Source organism: Asterias amurensis, chromosome 22 (genome assembly GCF_032118995.1).
Source record: "Asterias amurensis chromosome 22, ASM3211899v1".
Taxonomy (NCBI): domain Eukaryota; kingdom Metazoa; phylum Echinodermata; class Asteroidea; order Forcipulatida; family Asteriidae; genus Asterias; species Asterias amurensis.
In genome coordinates this window covers 3577385-3598287 of record NC_092669.1, presented here as the reverse complement: position 1 = coordinate 3598287, position 20903 = coordinate 3577385, and the positions used below count along the sequence as shown (strand labels likewise).

The 20903-nt window shown below is 40.9% G+C and overlaps 2 protein-coding genes across 2 annotated transcripts; both read left to right on the top strand.

Moving 5' to 3' along the window:
* The first annotated feature begins 1915 nt into the window (after window positions 1-1915).
* LOC139953889 (gamma-butyrobetaine dioxygenase-like) lies at window positions 1916-7916 on the top strand. Its single transcript, XM_071953489.1, has 5 exons — window positions 1916-2535; window positions 3074-3179; window positions 4787-4986; window positions 6480-6646; window positions 7127-7916. Exons 1-5 carry the CDS (start codon window positions 2000-2002, stop codon window positions 7291-7293), a joined length of 1176 nt encoding a protein of 391 aa, XP_071809590.1. The 5' UTR covers window positions 1916-1999; the 3' UTR covers window positions 7294-7916.
* A 9-nt stretch (window positions 7917-7925) lies between these two features.
* LOC139953890 (gamma-butyrobetaine dioxygenase-like) lies at window positions 7926-18746 on the top strand. Its single transcript, XM_071953490.1, has 5 exons — window positions 7926-11020; window positions 11820-11925; window positions 13277-13476; window positions 16670-16836; window positions 17315-18746. The coding sequence occupies exons 1-5, from the start codon at window positions 10485-10487 to the stop codon at window positions 17479-17481; spliced, it is 1176 nt and encodes a 391-aa protein (XP_071809591.1). The 5' UTR covers window positions 7926-10484; the 3' UTR covers window positions 17482-18746.
* Window positions 18747-20903: the final 2157 nt, after the last annotated feature.

Genomic DNA, 20903 nt, shown 5'->3' with positions numbered 1-20903 from the left:
CGTGATAACAACTTATACAGATCGTTTTAAAGGCACTGGAAACCTTTGGTAAATGACAAAGACCAGTCTTTTTACTTGGTGTATCTTGCATAAAATAACAAACTTGTGAAAATTTTGACTCATTTTGGTCGATCGTCGAAGTTGCAAGAAAAAATGAAAGAAAAAGCACCCTGGTCACACGAAGTAGTGTGGTTTCAAATGCTTGAATTCGAGACGCGTTTAACTGGGGTCTCGAATTCAATTATAATATTTTTAGTGGAAAATTACTTCTTCCTCAAAAACAACGTTACTTAAGAGGGAGCCGTTTGCGCAATATTATCAACCGCTCCACATAAGCCAACTACATAAGGTTTGGGCAAATGTGTTGTGTATTACCGGCATACCTCAAAAAGATTGCTCGTTACGCAAGAAAATTAAGTTTGTACTAATTATTTGAGAAATATACAAATTGTGTCCATCCAGTGCCTTTAAAGCCATTGAACCCTTTCGGTAAACACTATTGTCCAAGGCCCACACTTCGTGTATTACAACTTCTATATCAAATAACAAACCTGTGAAAATTTAGGCTCAATCGGTCATCGGAGTCGGGAGAAAACAACGGAAAAACCCACCCTCGTTTCCGCGCGTTTCGCCGTGTCATGACATGTGTTGGTTACACACCTATATTCCGACACCCCTATGTTCCGACACCCCTATGTTCCGACAACTCAGCCTATATTCCGACACCCCTATGTTCCGACACCCCTATATTCCGACACCCCTATATTCCGACACCCCTATGTTCCGACACCCTATGTTCCGACAAGTTATTTTCGCACATATTACCCAGTTGATCAATAACAAAAACACAACTTGTATTACGCAAGGTTTCCCAGTAATTTTCGACCGGGATTAGGTTTGAACATTCATAAAATGAATTTGTACTATTTTAAAAAGTGATGGAATCACGCATGCATTTCATTTTTGTTTGTGGTTATTTATACACATGAGTGTGGCTCCCCGAGGTAGCTGGCAATAAAATACTCGGTACTTTGCTATTGTTAGGTGCGTGTCCGTGTTGATAACATTTCATGAGCCTTCAACTAATAAAAATTCCAACCCTCTCCTGCGATGTGTATTTTTTTTCTTTTGCCCCCCCCACCAAAAATAATATTAATAATAATAATAATAATTCATTACTCAGTCCTCTGCTAAAAGAAACCAAAGTTGCTAATTTTTAATAGCAGAATAACACTTAATATACAAATTAGACTCCTTTGTGGGACTATAAAGATAGTTTACCGGTACGTTCATGGACTAAAAAATGGCTAACACAAAATATCGGTACAGGTTGTCGGAACGTAGGGGTGTCGGAACATAGGGGTGTTTGGGTCGTTGGAGTATAATGGTGTCGGAACATAGGGGTGTCGGAATGTAGGGGTGTCGGAACATAGGTGTGTCGGAATATAGGTTGAGTTGTCGGAACATAGGGGTGTCGGAACATAGGGGTGTCGGAATATAGGGGTGTCGGAACATAGAGATGTCGGAATATAGAGCAGTCACCCATGTGTTTAACATAAATCCGTAATTCTCGTTAACGAGTATTTATATTGTTTTGCTGTTTTCTCAAAAAGTAAAGCATTTCATGGAACAATATTTCAAGAGAAGTCTTTCACCATTGCCTTCTGTAAACCCTGCAAGTTATTTGTGAATCTGTGAACTTTTATTTCTTTCTGAACCGAAAGGGTCCAATGGCTTAAAGGGTCTGCAATAAAGATTGACCTTAGAGGTATCAATATGTGCTGTTCTTGTCAAGAAACTGCACGACTGGGAGCGGGGGCCCTCAACGTTTGGACGTGTCACATTCTTGATGTGGTCGAGATGATCTGAGCGCTCCGTAGACTGGTCTCGTTTGCAACCCAAAGGTTAAAGGACATTACAGAATTGGTTTTGCTGACAAAACAATTGCTGGCAGTGTATAAGCACTTTATGTCACGACTGCACCCATCAGGCAAACAAAATGACGACTCCCAGTTTTGTAAGCTTGACGAGGGACGATTCAGCCCGATGGTACCGGATGGGAGTAGACAACGGGTATGAGGGTAGATACCCATACGTATGGTTGAGGGATAACTGCCGATGCTCCCAATGTTATCACTCATCGTCCTGGCAAAGGTCTTCTAAAGTGGGTGACTTGGATCCAGACGTGATACCATCAAGCGAGGAGCTAATCGACGATGGCAGATTCATGAGGGTCATCTGGCCCGATGGGCACCGCAGTGAGTTCAGCGCCGACTGGCTGAATCGCCAGCGGTTCTCGGAGTCTGAGAAAGACGTGGTGAGTAGTCCTGAGCTGCAGAGGTGGGGAGGGGAGCTAAACCGCAATATACCCACCTTCGCCTTCAAGAAACTGCTTCAGGATGACCAGGAGTTGTACAAATGGCTCAACGTATTGACTACGAAGGGTATAGCAATCGTACAAGACGCACCGCAGGAGAAGGGAGCTTGCCAACAACTAGCAGAAAAAGTGGCTTATTTGAAAACAACTATTTATGGGTAAGTTACCACAGACTCTCCTCTTCGTGACATCTCCCCTTTCAAGATTGTGACGGTATGATTAAGCAGGATAAAAACTTTACTCTCCCAGCTGTTTGATGTACAGCTAAGTATAGTTTGTTTTTCAATAAAATGTTCAGTACAAATCCAAAAGCTATTGATCCCAACCGGGCTCCTCTTCACACAGCAGATCATGCCTAGAGACTAAGGGCCATGTCATACAACGAGGCATTTTACATGGCAACCAGTTCCAGGCAATTTCAAAGAAGAGAATCCACATTCACATTTGAATGTTTTAATCATTTTCTTGGGAATCGTAAGACATGCTAATAATATTTACTCATGCACAAAAGGGCTCCCGTCGTAGCATGCACTGCAGTTTGTTGCCATCAAGTTACCTGTAAAAGTTGTCTAGGTGTGACACCCACAATGATATGTGCAACAACCCCCACCACGAACCCCACCCCCTTCTACCCCACCCCCACCACCGCAATGGTCCACTCATTATTTCTTTATTGATAATTATTTGTAATTCCAGTGATCAGTTTCAAGTGTCGAGTAAACATGATGCGAGTAACCTTGCCTACACAAACATTGCTCTCGGACTACACACAGATCTGCCGTACTACAATTACACGCCTGGGGTAAGTTTTCGTTCAGTGTGACTACAAACTTTACCGGGGTTTGAGCGAGCTCACGCAACGTGTTGTTTTGCGTTGTGCACGGCGTAAAGTCTGGCGCCCGCTAGCGTTCGTTCATTACAAGCGTGTACAGTTTTTGCCGCGCATAATCGGAACGTTGGTTGTGTGTGACCGCGCAACACCAATGGTCTTGGAACCAAGACTAGGCCGTGCCAAGGACGAAGTTTTCCGACTCTGTCTGATACATCTACCCCTTCTAATCAAATAATTATACTGTGGAAATAAAGGAATTTGCAGCTTCTTCAGTAAATCTTATTGAAAATATCGGCAGCAAAATCATTAAAATGAGGGCAATTGTTAAACCACACACTCCGTGCACTAAACACACAACAATGCATCGTGTGAACATGGTTTAGTAGGTAGATTATTTCCTATTTTGGTGGAACTGTTTTTACCCATTACTGGCATTGTTCAGCCACTGGCCTCTGGTCATGCTCCACAGTTATTCTTCAGTGGTTTCGAGAAAGAAAAGCCTAACAAACAGATGCAACAATAATCATGTCTTTTTAACGCACGTGTTAATAATAATAATAATAATTATGAGTACGCCGTGTTTATTGATGTTTCCATCTCAGGGTCACGTGACGATAGTCGCGCAATCGGTCTATTTTGCTATTTTGATTTGTCCGTAAGGATGGCGTGTTATAATAATAATATAATAATAATATAATATCGAAGTCTTATAATAGCGCACGTATCTACCAACAACGTACTCAAGGCGCTTAGAAAGAGAAGTTATTGAAAGTTATGAATTCCTAGTGCCAACTCTGTAGCACCAAGGGTGTACAAGGTGCTACGGCGCATACAGCAGCCACTGCCAGGAACACCGGGCCGAACCTCTTTTCTTATCTATGACATTAAAACATACGAACCCTTCATTGGTAAATTATTTTCATTCTTGACACAATATTATTATGTAATAATGCCCACCTGTGTATATACTTGACCATAAATTCAAATGCTGAATTAAAATAGACGGGCGTCACCCTTCATTAGTACCTGCATGAACGTTTTATATATACAAGTAATAATAATAATAATAATAGTGGCTTCTTATAGCGCTCAGGTCCGTCATGAAGTGACGCTCATGGCGCTTCAACATCATAACCCTGGTCACTGGGCCCTTTATCATTCCTTAAATCATCTAAGCTCCCTGGGGAGTATACAGCCAGTGCTACCAAATATGTAGCGCACTAAGCTAATCAATCACAAGAACCCACTCTGCCCTCATGGTACCCATTTACCCCTGGGAGAAGCTTATGGTTAAGTGTCTTGCCCAATGACCCGGGGTGGATTTCACAAAGGCAGTCCTAACTTAGGACTAGTCTTAGGCAATGTTAAGAGACAGGACCAGTCCTAAGTTAGGATGAGTTACTGGTCCTAACTTAGGACTAGTCCTAGGCAATGTTAAGAGACAGGACTAGTCCTAAGTTAGGACCAGTAACTCATCCTAACTGAGAACTGGTCCTATCTCTTAGTATTGCCTAGGACTAGTCCTAAGTTAATACTACCTTTGTGACGTACTAATCCCAGCTGATACTTGACCATAGATTCAACTGCTGCACTGCATTGTCCAGGCAAACGGCACCGGTGGAGAAAATCAATTTGTGGACGGGCTGAACGTTGCAGAGCAAATCAGAAGAGAGTTCCCGGATGCTTACAAACTCCTCACGACACAGAATGTCAACTTTCGGGATGTTGGTGAAGATTTCCAGACGTACCATATGCAAACCTCTAAACCAATAATCGAGTATGTAAAATGGTGACCCGTCACCACAAAATGAGGTGAAAGTCGGAGTAAAAAAAAAAAAAAAAACACCAATTGGTATTTCTGAATTCTGCAGATCAAGAACTTTCCAATGGTATACACAACTCGGGGTAATAATAATCCTCCAAGCCGACAGAGCTTGTGGAAACAAGAGAATTCTCACTTATCTATTGAGAAAGACTTGACTTGGACCGGCTGCCCTGGGAAATGACACTGTGACTTTCAGCTCATTTTGTCATAGTAGTGCACTAAACTCATCAGCCAGATAATGTTAAGGTCGTGGTGGGGTAAACCCTATCTTCAATGGGAGACTTTGGAACCATAAGTGGAAGCAGCTTTACCAGGTATAAAATTCCATAGTTTTACGTAGTTCTTAGCACGCGCACATTCCCAAAAATTATCTGGTAAGTTTGCTGCCACCTAGCGTCTCAAAAGATCCCCTAAACAAAACACGGGAAGGTACCTAGACTGGGCCCCTGTCTTTTCCGCAAGGATAAAGACAGATCCCTGCCGCTAGATCCAGTGATTCCATTGGATACAATGATATCATTTTGATAAACGTGCAGTGACATGAGCTATAGCTGACCAAACAGTTCACTGCTAACCCTCATTCAGCTCATAGTAGACGGGCTCTTTTATTAATGACTATCCCGCTGGCCTGGCGGTCGGGGCACCATACCCACGAAAAAAACAGCAAGCTTCCACATCAATGGATTATGTCATCGTCAGCCAATCACCGTGCAGGAAAACCATCCTGTTTAATGGTTGATATTTTCGTAACGTGGGTTTTGGATTAACGGTGGAAATCGCTGTATCCTGACTGGACTAGCTACGATCCAGTCTCGCTTTTAACATTTCCGGGAAGAATATGAAATAATCTATCCATACATACTAATTGGGGACTGTTGCCGACATTCATATCGGGAAAATTTGCCGTATTTTTGTGACTTGGTTTCTTTCTTTTTGAAGCAATTCTTTTACGTACAAATTTCTCTTTATACAAATTGAGTTGCACCGATTTTTTTTTTATACAAAACGACAGATATACTCTTCATTTCAATCTACTTCTACATTATTTCTGTCAATACTTTTCAGTAAAGGCCGAAAAAGACTGAATTTCAGAAGCCCTTTGGACTAATTATTTATTCAAACCGAAGTCACGCATGAAAAACCACACAAAATGCTGCAGATAAAACCCGGCAATTATGGTTATTAACGCATGGGCTGCGGGTAGACTGACAGTGCATAAAGAAAGCTAAGCCGATAATCGGTACCTTATCATCTTTTTTTAACGATAATTACTAAAAGTACAGTGGCCCACTTATGGGTATAAAGAAAGCTATAAGCTGAAAATCGGTACCTTATCATTTACACTATAATTTAAATAAGCGTTTGAGATTTTACTCGAGCAGAGCGCCATCTTTTTTTTCACTCAAATATGTTTAGTTTTATTCGTTCATAATCTTTCTCTTGAGGTTCACCAAATCGGATGACTTTGATCGCATCACTTACAATGACACAGCGAGGGCGCCCTATATGACTCTACCGGTGGAGAAGGTGACTGAGATGTACAACGCTATCAAGATTTTCAATCAAGTCATGTATCGACCAGAAAATCTCGTTCTCCACCGGCTCGTTGCAGGTGTGTAAATCAAGAAAGAGTGAAGCCCGGTTCATTACTCCTGCGATGCCGAATGCGATGCGATTTTTGACGTCACTTGGCTGTTATTAGGAGAATAGCAGAATGTGAAAAGTTTGTGTTCGCCTGCTTTGCAATCGACTGATGACTTTGAAGATGATTCACAGCGAATGTTTAGCAGGAGTTGAGCACATTATTTGTTAACTGTTTGGAGTTAAATTCGTCGCGTATATTTTGTGACGTCAAATTCGTTTTGCATTCGCATTTGCAGGAAGTATTAACTAGTCATACTTTAACCTGTGGGGAGCCCGTATAGGGAAAGTGCACGTTCCAAATATAGCTGATGAAACCCATATTCTAATCGGTGGTTTCGAGAAGTGCATGTGTTTACTATCGGAGCATACGCACATCGGGTGAGTTTGCTGCCACCTAGCATCTGAAAATGCCCCGTTTTGATTGTATGTAAAACTCCTTTTTTTACAGGTGAGATTGCCACTTTCCACAACAGTCGTGTCCTACATGGTAGAAGTGCCTTTACAGTAACAAAAGTTGGCAGTCGGCATCTTGAAGGTGGTTACATCGACTGGGACGAGGCTTATTCACGCATGCGTGTTCTTCGAGAGAAGCTTTTTGGCGACAAACGTCTCTGAACATTTCCAACTGTTTGTTTTGGGAACGTTTTGACTTATCATAATAACTCCCTTTATTTTAGTATTGCTTAAAGGCAGTGGACCAGTTGGTAATTACTCACAATAATTTTCATCATAACACCTTACTTGATTGATACGAGTAATGGGGAGAGGTTGATGGTATAAAACATTGTGAGAAACAGCTCCCTCTGAAGTGACATAGTATTGTCGAGAAAGAAGTAATTTTCCACGAATTTGATTTCGAGACCTCAGATTTAGAACTTTGGGTCTCGAAATCAACCATCCAAACGCACACAACTTCGTGTGACAATGTTTTTTTTGTTTTCATTATTATCTCGCAACTTTGACGACCAATATGAGCTCAAATTTTCACAGGTTTGTTATTTTATCCATATGTTGAGAACGGAGAAGACTGGTCTTTGACAATAATTATTACCAATAGTGTCCAGTGTCTTTAACCTTGCAATTCCGGTGTCCCAGGGAAATCCGTTCGCCGGGGATTTTGTCCCCCATGAGACGGAAAATTAACATGGGACGATGGATTATGTTTCAAAGGAGGGCGCTATCAGAAGTAGTTTGTACACGGTTCGCCATTATAAGGAAACCAATTCTCTGGGGGGGGGGGGGGGGGGGGCACACAACAGAATCTCCTGCACCACACCGACCCCCTGTTGAAGGGAAGGTACACGTTTGGTAATTACTCAAAACAAATATTAACTTAAAAACTGACTTGGTAACAAGCATTGGAGAGCTGTTGTTATTATAAAACATTGTGGGAAACGACTCCCTCTGGAGTATTGTAGTTTTTGAGAAAGAGGTAATTTCTCACTAAAATCTATCTAGCTAGAAGTCTCAATTCCCATCTGAAAGCACTCAAATTCGAACAACAAGGGTGTTTTTTTCTTTCATCGTTTTCTCGCAACTTCGATGACCAATTGAGCCCAAATTTTCACAGACTTGTTATTTTATGCTTAGGATGGGATACACCAAGTGAGAACACTGGTCTTTGACAATGACCAAACCTGTACACTGCCTTTAAATACTGCATGGCTATTGGTAACCGCAGCATGCACTTGGTTTGGAAATCATGTTAATCGTTTGCATTGTTGGTGTTTTTTTTATACTTGTTTTTGTTTACTCCAGTAGTTGTTTGATTGTATTGTTGTCTTCGTGTGTATTTTAATCCAACTATTTCTAATTGAGGTTGCAAACAAATGGTATTCTATTCTAATCTGTACTCTGAAATTCAGACCACGGATCATTGGGGATGGACCACACGTCTTTAAAGTTAAAGCTAGCTGGGTATTCGCTTCATTTAACGGCTCAGTCAGAGCGTTTATCAAACAGTATCTATTTGCAATGATTTACATAATATTTTGAGTTTTACTGGGTAATAAAAAGTATAAAACAAATTTGTTTCTGTTTTTTTTTTATATTTTTTTCATAAGTGATGCTACCTACGTGGCATGTCGTTACTCTCTAATACGAGACGTGATAACTTGACATACGCCACGCTTTTTCTTTTCTTTGAATTTAGTCACTATGGCATGAGTATGTTCGAAATAGCACCATTGTGATTGTTTAAACATTTGGGCAAAGACATCCCATCTCCACCCTCCCCCACTTTTCCATGATATGTCTAGTTTCAATTTTGGTCGAAATTCCATGATTTATGAAAAGTATAGAACAGCGAATACATTATGCAAACATATTTTGTCACATAATTATGTCTGGCAGTGGAAGCTGGAAATTTAACCAAGAATAGACTTACACAAGCTTATATTCGGTTTCATTGTGCGCTGGATCTGTGACCTTCCATGCGTAATTTGTTTTGTGTGAACCTGCTTTTTTTGTAAGCACTTTGGTTCGATGAATAATTTTTATGGCGAAAAAAAAAACCAAAACTTGTATCCTTTTGAACCGAATGCATGATTTATGATATCAGTTCTTTTTCACATAGCATAGATATGCCTACAGGGTCAAAACGTGAGGCCAGATATTTTGCACGTTCACCATGTAGTTTTAGTTGGAAGCAGTTTGCTAACAGCCATTTCTATTACCTTTTGAAATAACATTAGTAAACAACAAGTTTGCTTGTATCATTAAATTTAATTGAAGAGGATGCCTGAATTTATCAGAGTTGGACACTAGACGGACTCCACGCTACTAATCGCGGTATCCTGACTGGACTAGCTACGACCCGGTCTCCTTTTAACATTTTCGGGAAGAATAAAAATAGTCTATCCATAATATACTAATTGGTGACTGTTGCTGACATTCATAACGGGAAAATTTGCCGTGTTTTTGACTTGTTTTCTTTCTTTTTTGAAGCATTTTTTTACGTACAATTTTCTCTTTTTGCACCGATTTTGTCATACATAATGACAGATATGCTCTTCGTTTCAATTTACTGGTATTAGGTTCATATTTAACTGTATTTTTTTAGCTTTGATTATTTTTCAAATTTACAGAGCTTAAAATTGTCATTATGGTCTGTAAATTGCTCACGAAACAGGATTTTAAAGCAACAAATTTTTGTTTTACCATTTTTTCCTCCAAATCGTTTTAGTTTCAAGGGATACAACAATCTATCCCTTCCTCGTTTTCGGTTGGTTTTGAGCAGCAAAGGATAAACAAATCTATCCCTTCCACTTTTCAGCTTGATTTGAGCACCAAAGAATAAACAAATCTAACCCTCCTTTTTCTTGCTAAGTTTGTGCACCCGATACTGAATTTGTTCTCCCAAAAATATTTTATGGAGAAAAAACAGCATAATTTCAACACTTTGAAAACATCTTCAAGAAAATTTGCTATATATTACCGAAAAAGGCAACAAATAAAAAATCGTAGTTAATTGTGAACCTGTTTGGTACATTATTTTGGTTGAGACTTTTCAGAAAAGGCCGAAAATTACCGAATTCAATAAGCCCTTTTGACTAAATGTATTTTCACACAGAGGTCACGCACGAAAAACGATGCATTATACTCTTGATCAATAAAACCCAAAACCAGGAGCCCTAACGCAAAAAGAAACCCAACCAACTGCACTATTGAACTTGTATAATTCTGTTGAGCAGATGAAATAAACAGTGGTTTAAGCATGGAAGGAGACTTCTGCATGCTTTGGGATACACAGTACTGCATGCCCCACGCCCTATACACGTCAAGACTGCACCCATCAGGCAAACAAAATGACGACTCCCAGTTTTGTAAGCTTGACGAGGGACGATTCAGCCCGATGGTACCGGTTGGGAGTAGACAACGGGTATGAGGGTAGATACCCATACGTATGGTTGAGGGATAACTGCCGATGCTCCCAATGTTATCACTCATCGTCCTGGCAAAGGTCTTCTAAAGTGGCCGACTTGGATCCAGACGTGATACCATCAAGCGAAGATCTAATCGACGATGGCAGAGTCATGAGGGTCATCTGGCCCGATGGGCACCGCAGTTATTTCAGCGCCGACTGGCTGAATCGCCAGCGGTTCTCGGAGTCTGAGAAAGACGTGGTGAGTAGTCCTGAGCTGCAGAGGTGGGGAGGGGAGCTAAACCGAAATATACACACCTTCGACTTCAAGAAACTGCTTCAGGATGACCAGGAGTTGTACAAATGGCTCAACGTATTGACTACGAAGGGTATAGCACTCGTACAAGACGCACCGCAGGAGAAGGGAGCTTGCCAACAACTAGCAGAAAAAGTGGCTTATTTGAAAACAACTATTTATGGGTAAGTTACCACAGACTCTCCTCTTCGTGACATCTCCCCTTTCAAGACTGTGACGGTATGATTAAGCGGGATAGAAACTTTACTCTCTCTCTCTCTCTCTCTCTTTGTTTGTTCTGTTTGATGTACAGCTAAGTCGTTTGTTTTTCAATAAAATGTTCAGTAAAAATCCAAAAGCTAGTGATCCCAACCGGGCTCCTCTACCCACAGCAGGGGCCAATTTCATAGAGCTGCTTAAGCAAAAAATCTGCCAAAGCACGAAAATAGCTCGCTTATTTTACACTATTACTGGCCAAAATTTCATGCCCTATATATTGCTTGTGACTGGTATTTAGCTGTTGTTTACTTAGCATAACAATTGAATGGAGTCTTGGCCGGTAATCTGATTTTACTAAGCAAGGATTTTTTTGCTTAGGCAAACTTTTGTGCTTATAAGCAGCTCTATGAAATTGGGCCCAGATCATGTCTAGAGACTAAGGGCCATGTTATACAACGAGGCAATTTACATGGCAACCAGTTCCAGGGACTTTCAAAGAAGATAATCCATTCACATTTGAATGTTTTAATCATTTTCTTGGGAATCGTAAGACATGATAATAATGCTTACTCATGCACAAAAGGGGTCCCGTAGCATGCACTGCAAGTGGTTGCCTTCAAGTTATCAGTAAAATTTGCCTATAAATATGTGACAAGCTATGTGAACACACACACACCATGACCCCAACCCCCTCACACCACCTCACACCACCACCCCCAATGGTTCATTCATTAATACTTTATTGATAATTATTTGTAATTCCAGTGATCAGTTTCAAGTGTCGAGTAAAAATGATGCGAGTAACCTTGCCTTCACAAACATTGCTCTCGGATTACACACAGATCTGTCGTACTACAATTACACGCCTGGAGTAAGTTTTCTTTCAATGTGACTAAATCTGCCATCTTCACAGGCAATTTAAAGCAAGAACAGTCATGGGTTACGCGTGATAAATAACGGCGTGCAAGAGCAGCAAGCGCACATTTCACAGAATTCATTGCACGGCTGCGGCAATGGGATACATTGGAACGCTAGGTGGCAGCAGACTTACCCGGTTTATGACTTTCCATGGGTGCGTTCGTTTAGCTGCCCTGGGTCTACCCCGGTGTGTGGCGGTTTTTTTTTCCAGGACGAACGTGGGTAATTATCTGCACACGTTCGTCCTGGAAAGAAAAAACGCCACACGACGGGGTCGACCCAGGGAAGCTAAACGAACGCACCCAACGTTTACGTGGTTCAGAGAACGTGCACATTACTGAGAAGAATGGATTTACCCGGAAAGTCTGCTGCCACCTAGCGTCCAGCCATGACCACTAAGCTTTTACGTGGCTGCAATTCAATCCAATAGACTGATTGCGCGATCAATGTTTACATACACGTTTTACATGTGATCAAGTGACCTGAGATGGGTATAAAAAAACACAGCTACATAGTATTTAAATCCAGTATTATATTACAATAGAAGTTTATTTATAAAATCCAGTATTATATTACAATAGAAGTTTATTTTTAGAGTATGGTTAGACTACGTAATTTACCGGGGTTTGAGCGAGCTCACGCGCTGTGGTTTTTGCGTTGTGCACGGCGTGAAGTCGGGCTGTGCCAAGGGCGACGTTGTCCGACTCTAGCTGACACAGCTACCCCTACCAATCAAATAATTCTACTGTAAAAATAAAGGAATTTGCAGCTTCTTCAGTACATTTTTATTGAAAATATTGGCAGCAAAATCATTACAACTGGGGCAATATAAAACTGGGGCACGAAAACCGTGCACTAAACACAACATGACATTGTGTGAACATTCTTGTAGAATTTGCTAGTTGGTGGACCTGTTTTTACCTATTACTGGCATTGTTCAGCCACTGGTAAGGTCTCTGGTACGAGCTCTATTATTTATGGGTGCGTTCGTTTAGCTTCCCTGGGTCGACGCCGGTGTGTGGCGGTGTTTTTTTTTTTTTCAGAACGAACGTGTGCAGATAATTACCCACAAAAAAGACCGCCACACACCGGGATCAACCCAGGGAAGCTAAACGAACGCACCCATTCATCAGTGGTAAAGAAAAGCCTCACTTGAACAAACAAATGCAACAATAATCATGTCCTTTTAACGCGCGTGTTATTAAATACCCATCTCACGTCACGTGATGTTAGTCGCGTATACACGGACGTACATCCATCCGGGACATTATGACGTACTAATATCAGCTGATACTTGACCATAGATTCAACTGCTGCACTGCATTGTCCAGGCAAACGGCACTGGTGGAGAAAATCAATTTGTGGACGGGCTGAACGTTGCAGAGCAAATCAGAAGAGAGTTCCCGGATGCTTACAAACTCCTCACGACACAGAATGTCAACTTTCGGGATGTTGGTGAAGATTTCCAGACGTACCATATGCAAACCTCTAAACCAATAATCGAGTATGTAACATAAAACTACTCATGGGGTGACCTAACCCTATCATAGGTAATGGGAGACTTTGGAACCCTAAGTGTCAGCAGACTTACGAGGTAAAATTCCTTTTCGCAAATACTGGGACGCGCGCGTAAAGCTTGGAATTAGGTGCATTGTGGTCTAGCTGGTATCCAAATTTGATTCATATCTATCCCACAATGCACCTCATTCAACAGTCTGCGCTTGCGCAATGGTATTTGCGAAAAGGTCTATAGTTTACGTAGTTCTGAGCATGCACACATTACGAAAAACAATTGATTTATCTGGTAGTTTGCTGCCACCAAGCGTTTCAAAAATCCCCTATTAAACAAAACGCGGGAAGGTGCCCTTGTGGGCTAAATTGAATGTAGACTGTGCCCCTTTTTTTATCCGCAAGGACAAAGACAGGTACCTGTTACTCAGATCCAGTGATTCCATTGGATACAATGATATTGGATAAACGTGCACAGTGACATGAGCTTTCCATAATAATGAGCCCAAAATTTACATTCCTATAACGTCCGCCATAGAAATTGACATTACTATCGCTATGTGAAATGAATGTAGGTCAAAGGTGAAAGTACACGCCGGTTTTGATGCAGGCCTCTGGCGTTATTCACGAGCCTCGAAGTGTGACGCCAGATGTTCAGGTTAAATTGAATGAGGATGAAGGGTAGATAAGTTGCTCGGCAAATTTCTTTTGCTATGCAAATATTTAGTCAGGCACCGTGCCACTATTATGGTGTTTGGCTGATAAACCTGATTGCTAAGTAATACTACTTTGGTTTAGAGAGTTTTTGTGCTTACACTAAGTAAGGATATACTGTTAAATTTGCATCGGGGATAAAGAATATTAATTTTGGTTTTTACCCATACACCGATGTGTGTTAGCACTGTATACTCAGTACTTTCCCGAGTCCTGTGAAAAAATATCACAGGCATGTTACTCGGGTGGGATTCGAACCCACGACCCTTGCAATTCTAGAGCAGTGTCTTACCAACTAGACTACCGAGGTTGCCGGCAGCTAGAGGCAGTTCGAATCCTATGTTTTGGCAGCGGGTACCGCAACGATATAATAGATGTTAAATTTGCATCGGGGATAAAGAATATTAATTTTGGTTTTTACCCATACACCGATGTGTGTTAGCACTGTATACTCAGTACTTTCCCGAGTCCTGTGAAAAAATATCACAGGCATGTTACTCGGGTGGGATTCGAACCCACGACCCTTGCAATTCTAGAGCAGTGTCTTACCAACTAGACTACCGAGGTTGCCGGCAGCTAGAGGCAGTTCGAATCCTATGTTTTGGCAGCTATATAATCCCCGATGCAAATTTAACATCTATTATATCGTTGCGGTACCCGCTGCCAAAACATAGGATTCGAACTGCCTCTAGCTGCCGGCAACCTCGGTAGTCTAGTTGGTAAGACACTGCTCTAGAATTGCAAGGGTCGTGGGTTCGAATCCCACCCGAGTAACATGCCTGTGATATTTTTTCACAGGACTCGGGAAAGTACTGAGTATACAGTGCTAACACACATCGGTGTATGGGTAAAAACCAAAATTAATATTCTTTATCCCCGATGCAAATTTAACATCTATTATATCGTTGCGGTACCCGCTGCCAAAACATAGGATTCGAACTGCCTCTAGCTGCCGGCAACCTCGGTAGTCTAGTTGGTAAGACACTGCTCTAGAATTGCAAGGGTCGTGGGTTCGAATCCCACCCGAGTAACATGCCTGTGATATTTTTTCACAGGACTCGGGAAAGTACTGAGTATACAGTGCTAACACACATCGGTGTATGGGTAAAAACCAAAATTAATATTCTTTATCCCCGATGCAAATTTAACATCTATTATATCGTTGCGGTACCCGCTGCCAAAACATAGGATTCGAACTGCCTCTAGCTGCCGGCAACCTCGGTAGTCTAGTTGGTAAGACACTGCTCTAGAATTGCAAGGGTCGTGGGTTCGAATCCCACCCGAGTAACATGCCTGTGATATTTTTTCACAGGACTCGGGAAAGTACTGAGTATACAGTGCTAACACACATCGGTGTATGGGTAAAAACCAAAATTAATATTCTTTATCCCCGATGCAAATTTAACATCTATTATATCGTTGCGGTACCCGCTGCCAAAACATAGGATTCGAACTGCCTCTAGCTGCCGGCAACCTCGGTAGTCTAGTTGGTAAGACACTGCTCTAGAATTGCAAGGGTCGTGGGTTCGAATCCCACCCGAGTAACATGCCTGTGATATTTTTTCACAGGACTCGGGAAAGTACTGAGTATACAGTGCTAACACACATCGGTGTATGGGTAAAAACCAAAATTAATATTCTTTATCCCCGATGCAAATTTAACATCTATTATATCGTTGCGGTACCCGCTGCCAAAACATAGGATTCGAACTGCCTCTAGCTGCCGGCAACCTCGGTAGTCTAGTTGGTAAGACACTGCTCTAGAATTGCAAGGGTCGTGGGTTCGAATCCCACCCGAGTAACATGCCTGTGATATTTTTTCACAGGACTCGGGAAAGTACTGAGTATACAGTGCTAACACACATCGGTGTATGGGTAAAAAACCAAAATTAATAAGGATATACTGGTCTTTGACAATAATGACCAAAAATATACAGTGCCTCACTAAAGTTATACAGAAAGCTAAGCTGATAATCGGTACCTTATTTATATTTACAATGAATTTAAATAACATAATGGGTTTTGCTGACAAAACAATTGCCGGCAGTGTAAGCGCTTTATGTAATCCACCAGATATATAAGCTGACAAACCTGTAGAAGTTTGGGATCGATCGGCCATCTGGGTCCCGAGAGAATAATGAAAAACCGATTCACAATGTTTTGCATGACATCGATGCAAAATGAAAAATGAATAAAACGCTCACTGAGCGATAAACTCCAAACACGATATAAGATTATTTATTTCTCAACAAAATATGACATTTCAGACAGAAATATTTCAAGGGATGTTTTCTACTATCATCATCATTAGACCGTGTAAGTTTTATGTTAATCTGTGATCTTCACGATTTTTGTTTCTTACCAATTCTGTAACGTTCCTTTAAAATGATCGTCTGAAAATTGCATCGATCAGAGCGCCATCTTTGTTCATTTTAATATTTTTAGTTTGATCCTTTCATAATCTTTCTCTTGAGGTACACCAAATCGGATGACTTTGATCGCATCACTTACAATGACACAGTGAGGGCGCCCTATATGACTCTACCGGTGGAGAAGGTGACTGAGATGTACAACGCCATCAAGATTTTCAATCAAGTCATGTATCGACCAGAAAATCTCGTTCACCACCGGCTCGTTGCAGGTGTGTAAATCAAGAAAGAGTGAAGCCCGGTTCATTACTCCTGCGATGCCGAATGCGATGCGATTTTTGACGTCACTTGGCTGTTATTAGGAGAATAGCAGAATGTGAAAAGTTTGTGTTCGCCTGCTTTGCAATCGACTGATGACTTTGAAGATGATTCACAGCGAATGTTTAGCAGGGGTTGAGCACATTTTGTTAACTGTTTGGAGTTAAATTCGTCGCGTATATTTTGTGACGTCAAATTCGTTTTGCATTCGCATTTGCAGGAAGTATTAACTAGTCATACTTTAACCTGTGGGGAGCCCGTATAGGGAAAGTGCACGTTCCAAATATAGCTGATGAAACCCATATTCTAATCGGTGGTTTCGAGAAGTGCATGTGTTTACTATCGGAGCATACGCACATCGGGTGAGTTTGCTGCCATCTAGCGTCTGAAAATGCCCCGTTCTGATTGTATGTAAAACTCCTTTTTAAATAGGTGAAATTGCCACTTTCCACAACAGTCGTGTCCTACATGGTAGAAGTGCCTTTACAGTAACAAAAGTTGGCAGTCGGCATCTTGAAGGTGGTTACATCGACTGGGACGAGGCTTATTCACGCATGCGTGTTCTTCGAGAGAAGCTTTTTGGCGACAAACGTCTCTGAACATTTCCAACTGTATGTTTTGGGAACGTTTTGACTTATCATAATAACTCCCTTTATTTTAGTATTGCTTAAAGGCAGTGGACCAGTGGGTAATTACTCACAATAATTTTCATCATAACACCTTACTTGATATGAGTAATGGGGAGAGGTTGATGGTATAAAACATTGTGAGAAACAGCTCCCTCTGAAGTGACATATAGTTGTCGAGAAAGAAGTAACTTTCCGCGAATTTGATTTCGAGACCTCAGATTTAGAACTTTGGGTCTCGAAATCAACCATCCAAACGCACACAACTTCGTGTGACAATGTTTTTTTTCTTTTCATTCTTATCTCGCAACTTTGACGACCAATATGAGCTCAAATTTTCACAGGTTTGTTATTTTATCCATATGTTGAGAACGGAGAAGACTGGTCTTTGACAATAATTTTTACCAATAGTGCCCAGTGTCTTTAACCTTGCAATTCCGGTGTCCCAGGGAAATCCGTTCGCCGGGGATTTTGTCCCCCATGAGACGGAAAATTAACATGGGACGATAGATTATGTTTCAAAGGAGGGCGCTATCAGAAGTAGTTTGTACACGGTTCGTCATTATAAGGAAACCAATTCTCTGGGGGGGGGGGGCACACAACAGACTCTCCTGCACCACACCAACCCCCTGTTAAAGGGAAGGTACACGTTTGGTAATTACTCAAAACAAATATTAACTTAAAAACTGACTTGGTAACAAGCATTGGAGAGCTGTTATTATTATAAAACATTGTGGGAAACGACTCCCTCTGGAGTATTGTAGCTTTTGAGAAAGAGGTAATTTCTCACTCGATCGATCCCAAACTTCTCACTAAAATAATAAAAGACTTCTATCTAGCTAGAAGTCTCAATTCCCATCTGAAAGCACTCAAATTCGTACAACAAGGGTGTTTTTTCTTTCATCGTTTTCTCGCAACTTCGATGATCAATTGAGCCCAAATTTTCACAGACTTGTTATTTTATGCTTAGGATGGGATACACCAAGTGAGAACACTGGTCTTTGACAATTACCAAACCTGTACAGTTCCTTTAAATACTGCATGGCTATTGGTTACCGCAGCATGCACTTGGTTTGGAAATCATGTTAATCGTTTGCATTGTTGGTGGTTTTTTTTTTTTAATACTTTTTTTTGTTTACTCCAGTAGTTGTTTGATTGTAATATTGTCTTCAGGTGTATTTTAATCCAACTATTTATAATTGAGGGTGCAAACAAACGGTTCTCTATTCTAATCTGTACTCAGACCACGGATCATTGGGGATGGACTACATGTCTTTAAAGTTAAAGCTAGCTGGGTATTCGCTTCATTTAACGGCTCAGTCAGAGCTTTTATCAAACAGTATCTATTTGCAATGATTTACATAATATTTTGGGTTTTACTCGGTAATAAAAAGTATAAAACAAATTTGTTTCTGTTTTTTACATTATTTTTTATGAGTGATGCTACCTACGTGGCAAGTCGTTAACTTGACATACGCCACGCTTTTTCTTTTCTTTGAATTTAGTCACTGTGGCATGAGCATGTTCGAAATAGCACCATTGTGATTGTTTAAACATTTGGGCAAAGACATCCCATCTCCACCCTCCCCCACTTTTCCATGATATGTCTAGTTTCAATTTTGGTCGAAATTCCATGATTTATGAAAAGTATAGAACAGCGAATACATTATGCAAACATATTTTGTCACATAATTATGTCTGGCAGTGGAAGCTGGAAAAAATAACCAAGAATAGACTTACACAAGCTAGCGGGTGTTAGGTGCAATTGTGTCCGCCATTCATCACTGTCCGCTCCGGAACAATTTTGCATATGCAATCGTGTCCGGGGCTAGCGCGCGTATATTCACGTTTTTTTATGATTGCAGTGAATACTCAAAACGGCCGAACATTTCCCATGCCATTCATAACATGCACTTATAGTTTGTAAAAAAAAATGGCGAACGTGTTTCGTCGAATTAGGGCGTTTAGTTTATTGAAGGACGATTTTGAACGGGGGTGGACACAACTGCATATGCAAATGTGTCCGGTCGGACATAATTGATCAAGCAATAATGTCCTCCGGATAGTATTGCATAGGGGATATAATTGCATGCGACACGGGCGGTACGGCCGCTGCCCCTGGTAGTAGCGTAGACTTGTAGACAAGTCGTTAAATGTCTGTCGCGGTGATAGCGTTCCGAATCTCCGCGATTCCCGTGGTGTTCTCGCGAGACTGCTTGCCCCGCGAGACTTTTGCTCCCACGACTACGGTCCCATGGAGAGTAGAAGTCTGGCAACCAACAGTTGCGCGACAGCAGTGATCTCGCGAGAGTACCGCCCCAACTCGACTATTTCACCGCGTGGGATTGTTATTGACTTGTCCACAAGTCTAACTGGGTAGCGAGGCTATGAAGTCATCCATGCGAAGGTCTTGGAAGCACAACACAACTGTCAATAAATGACGTCATCAAAGCTAAACAAATCCAGTCATGCATCACATCCACATACAATAACTGTCTGGGACAAAAACACAATTGCAAACACGGTACTGTGTGGAAACATCTCACATAGACCTGTGTTAAATATACCTGTTCCCAACCAGTGAAGTTTTTACCACGCGTGTATTAACAACTTTGAAAACATAAAAGTGTAAAAAATACTGTATGGACAAAAACCACAACAACACCCAATACTGTAGAGACATAACTAGTATCGATCATTTTTTTTTATTTTTATTTTTTTTTTTTATGCAAGTTCGCCTTAATAAACGAGGTTAAAGACAGTGGACACTATTGGTAATTGTCAAAGATCAGTCTTCCAACTTGGTGTATCTCAACATATGCCTAAAATAACAAACCATTGTTAAGATTTTCGTATAAAAAAATAAGAGATCTGTTCATCACCTGAAAAACAAAATAAATAAATAAATACACATGGTTATGCAAAAAAAAATAAATAAAAAAATACAAATTTTGTCGCAATCCAAACTTAAAAAATGGTTTGTTTGCTAAAAAGTAGAGGGTTTACACAATTTTATTCTGACTCATACACCATGGAGAAAGTCCACATACAAAGGATTTGAGCACAATAACGCTACGTGAAAATGAGTCAGATGTTGCCCAATGCATTATTAAGTTATTGACAGTTTAATCTGGGGGAAAAAATCCTTTGAATCCTTTCGCGCGAAATGGTAGTTTAAAACATCACTTTTACTTGTAATTCGTTTTTCAGAAAAAAAATGATGTATTGGCTAACTTCAAACGGGAGTAACTCAGCAACGCGACACTCCCAAAGCTTAGACTTATACCAAATTACTGCTGCTGGTGTGTTCTTTCCAGCCATGCATACAGCTCAATTCTTGAAATTGTCAACATCAGACTCATTTTCACGTAGCGGGTCACAATTAATATTCACTA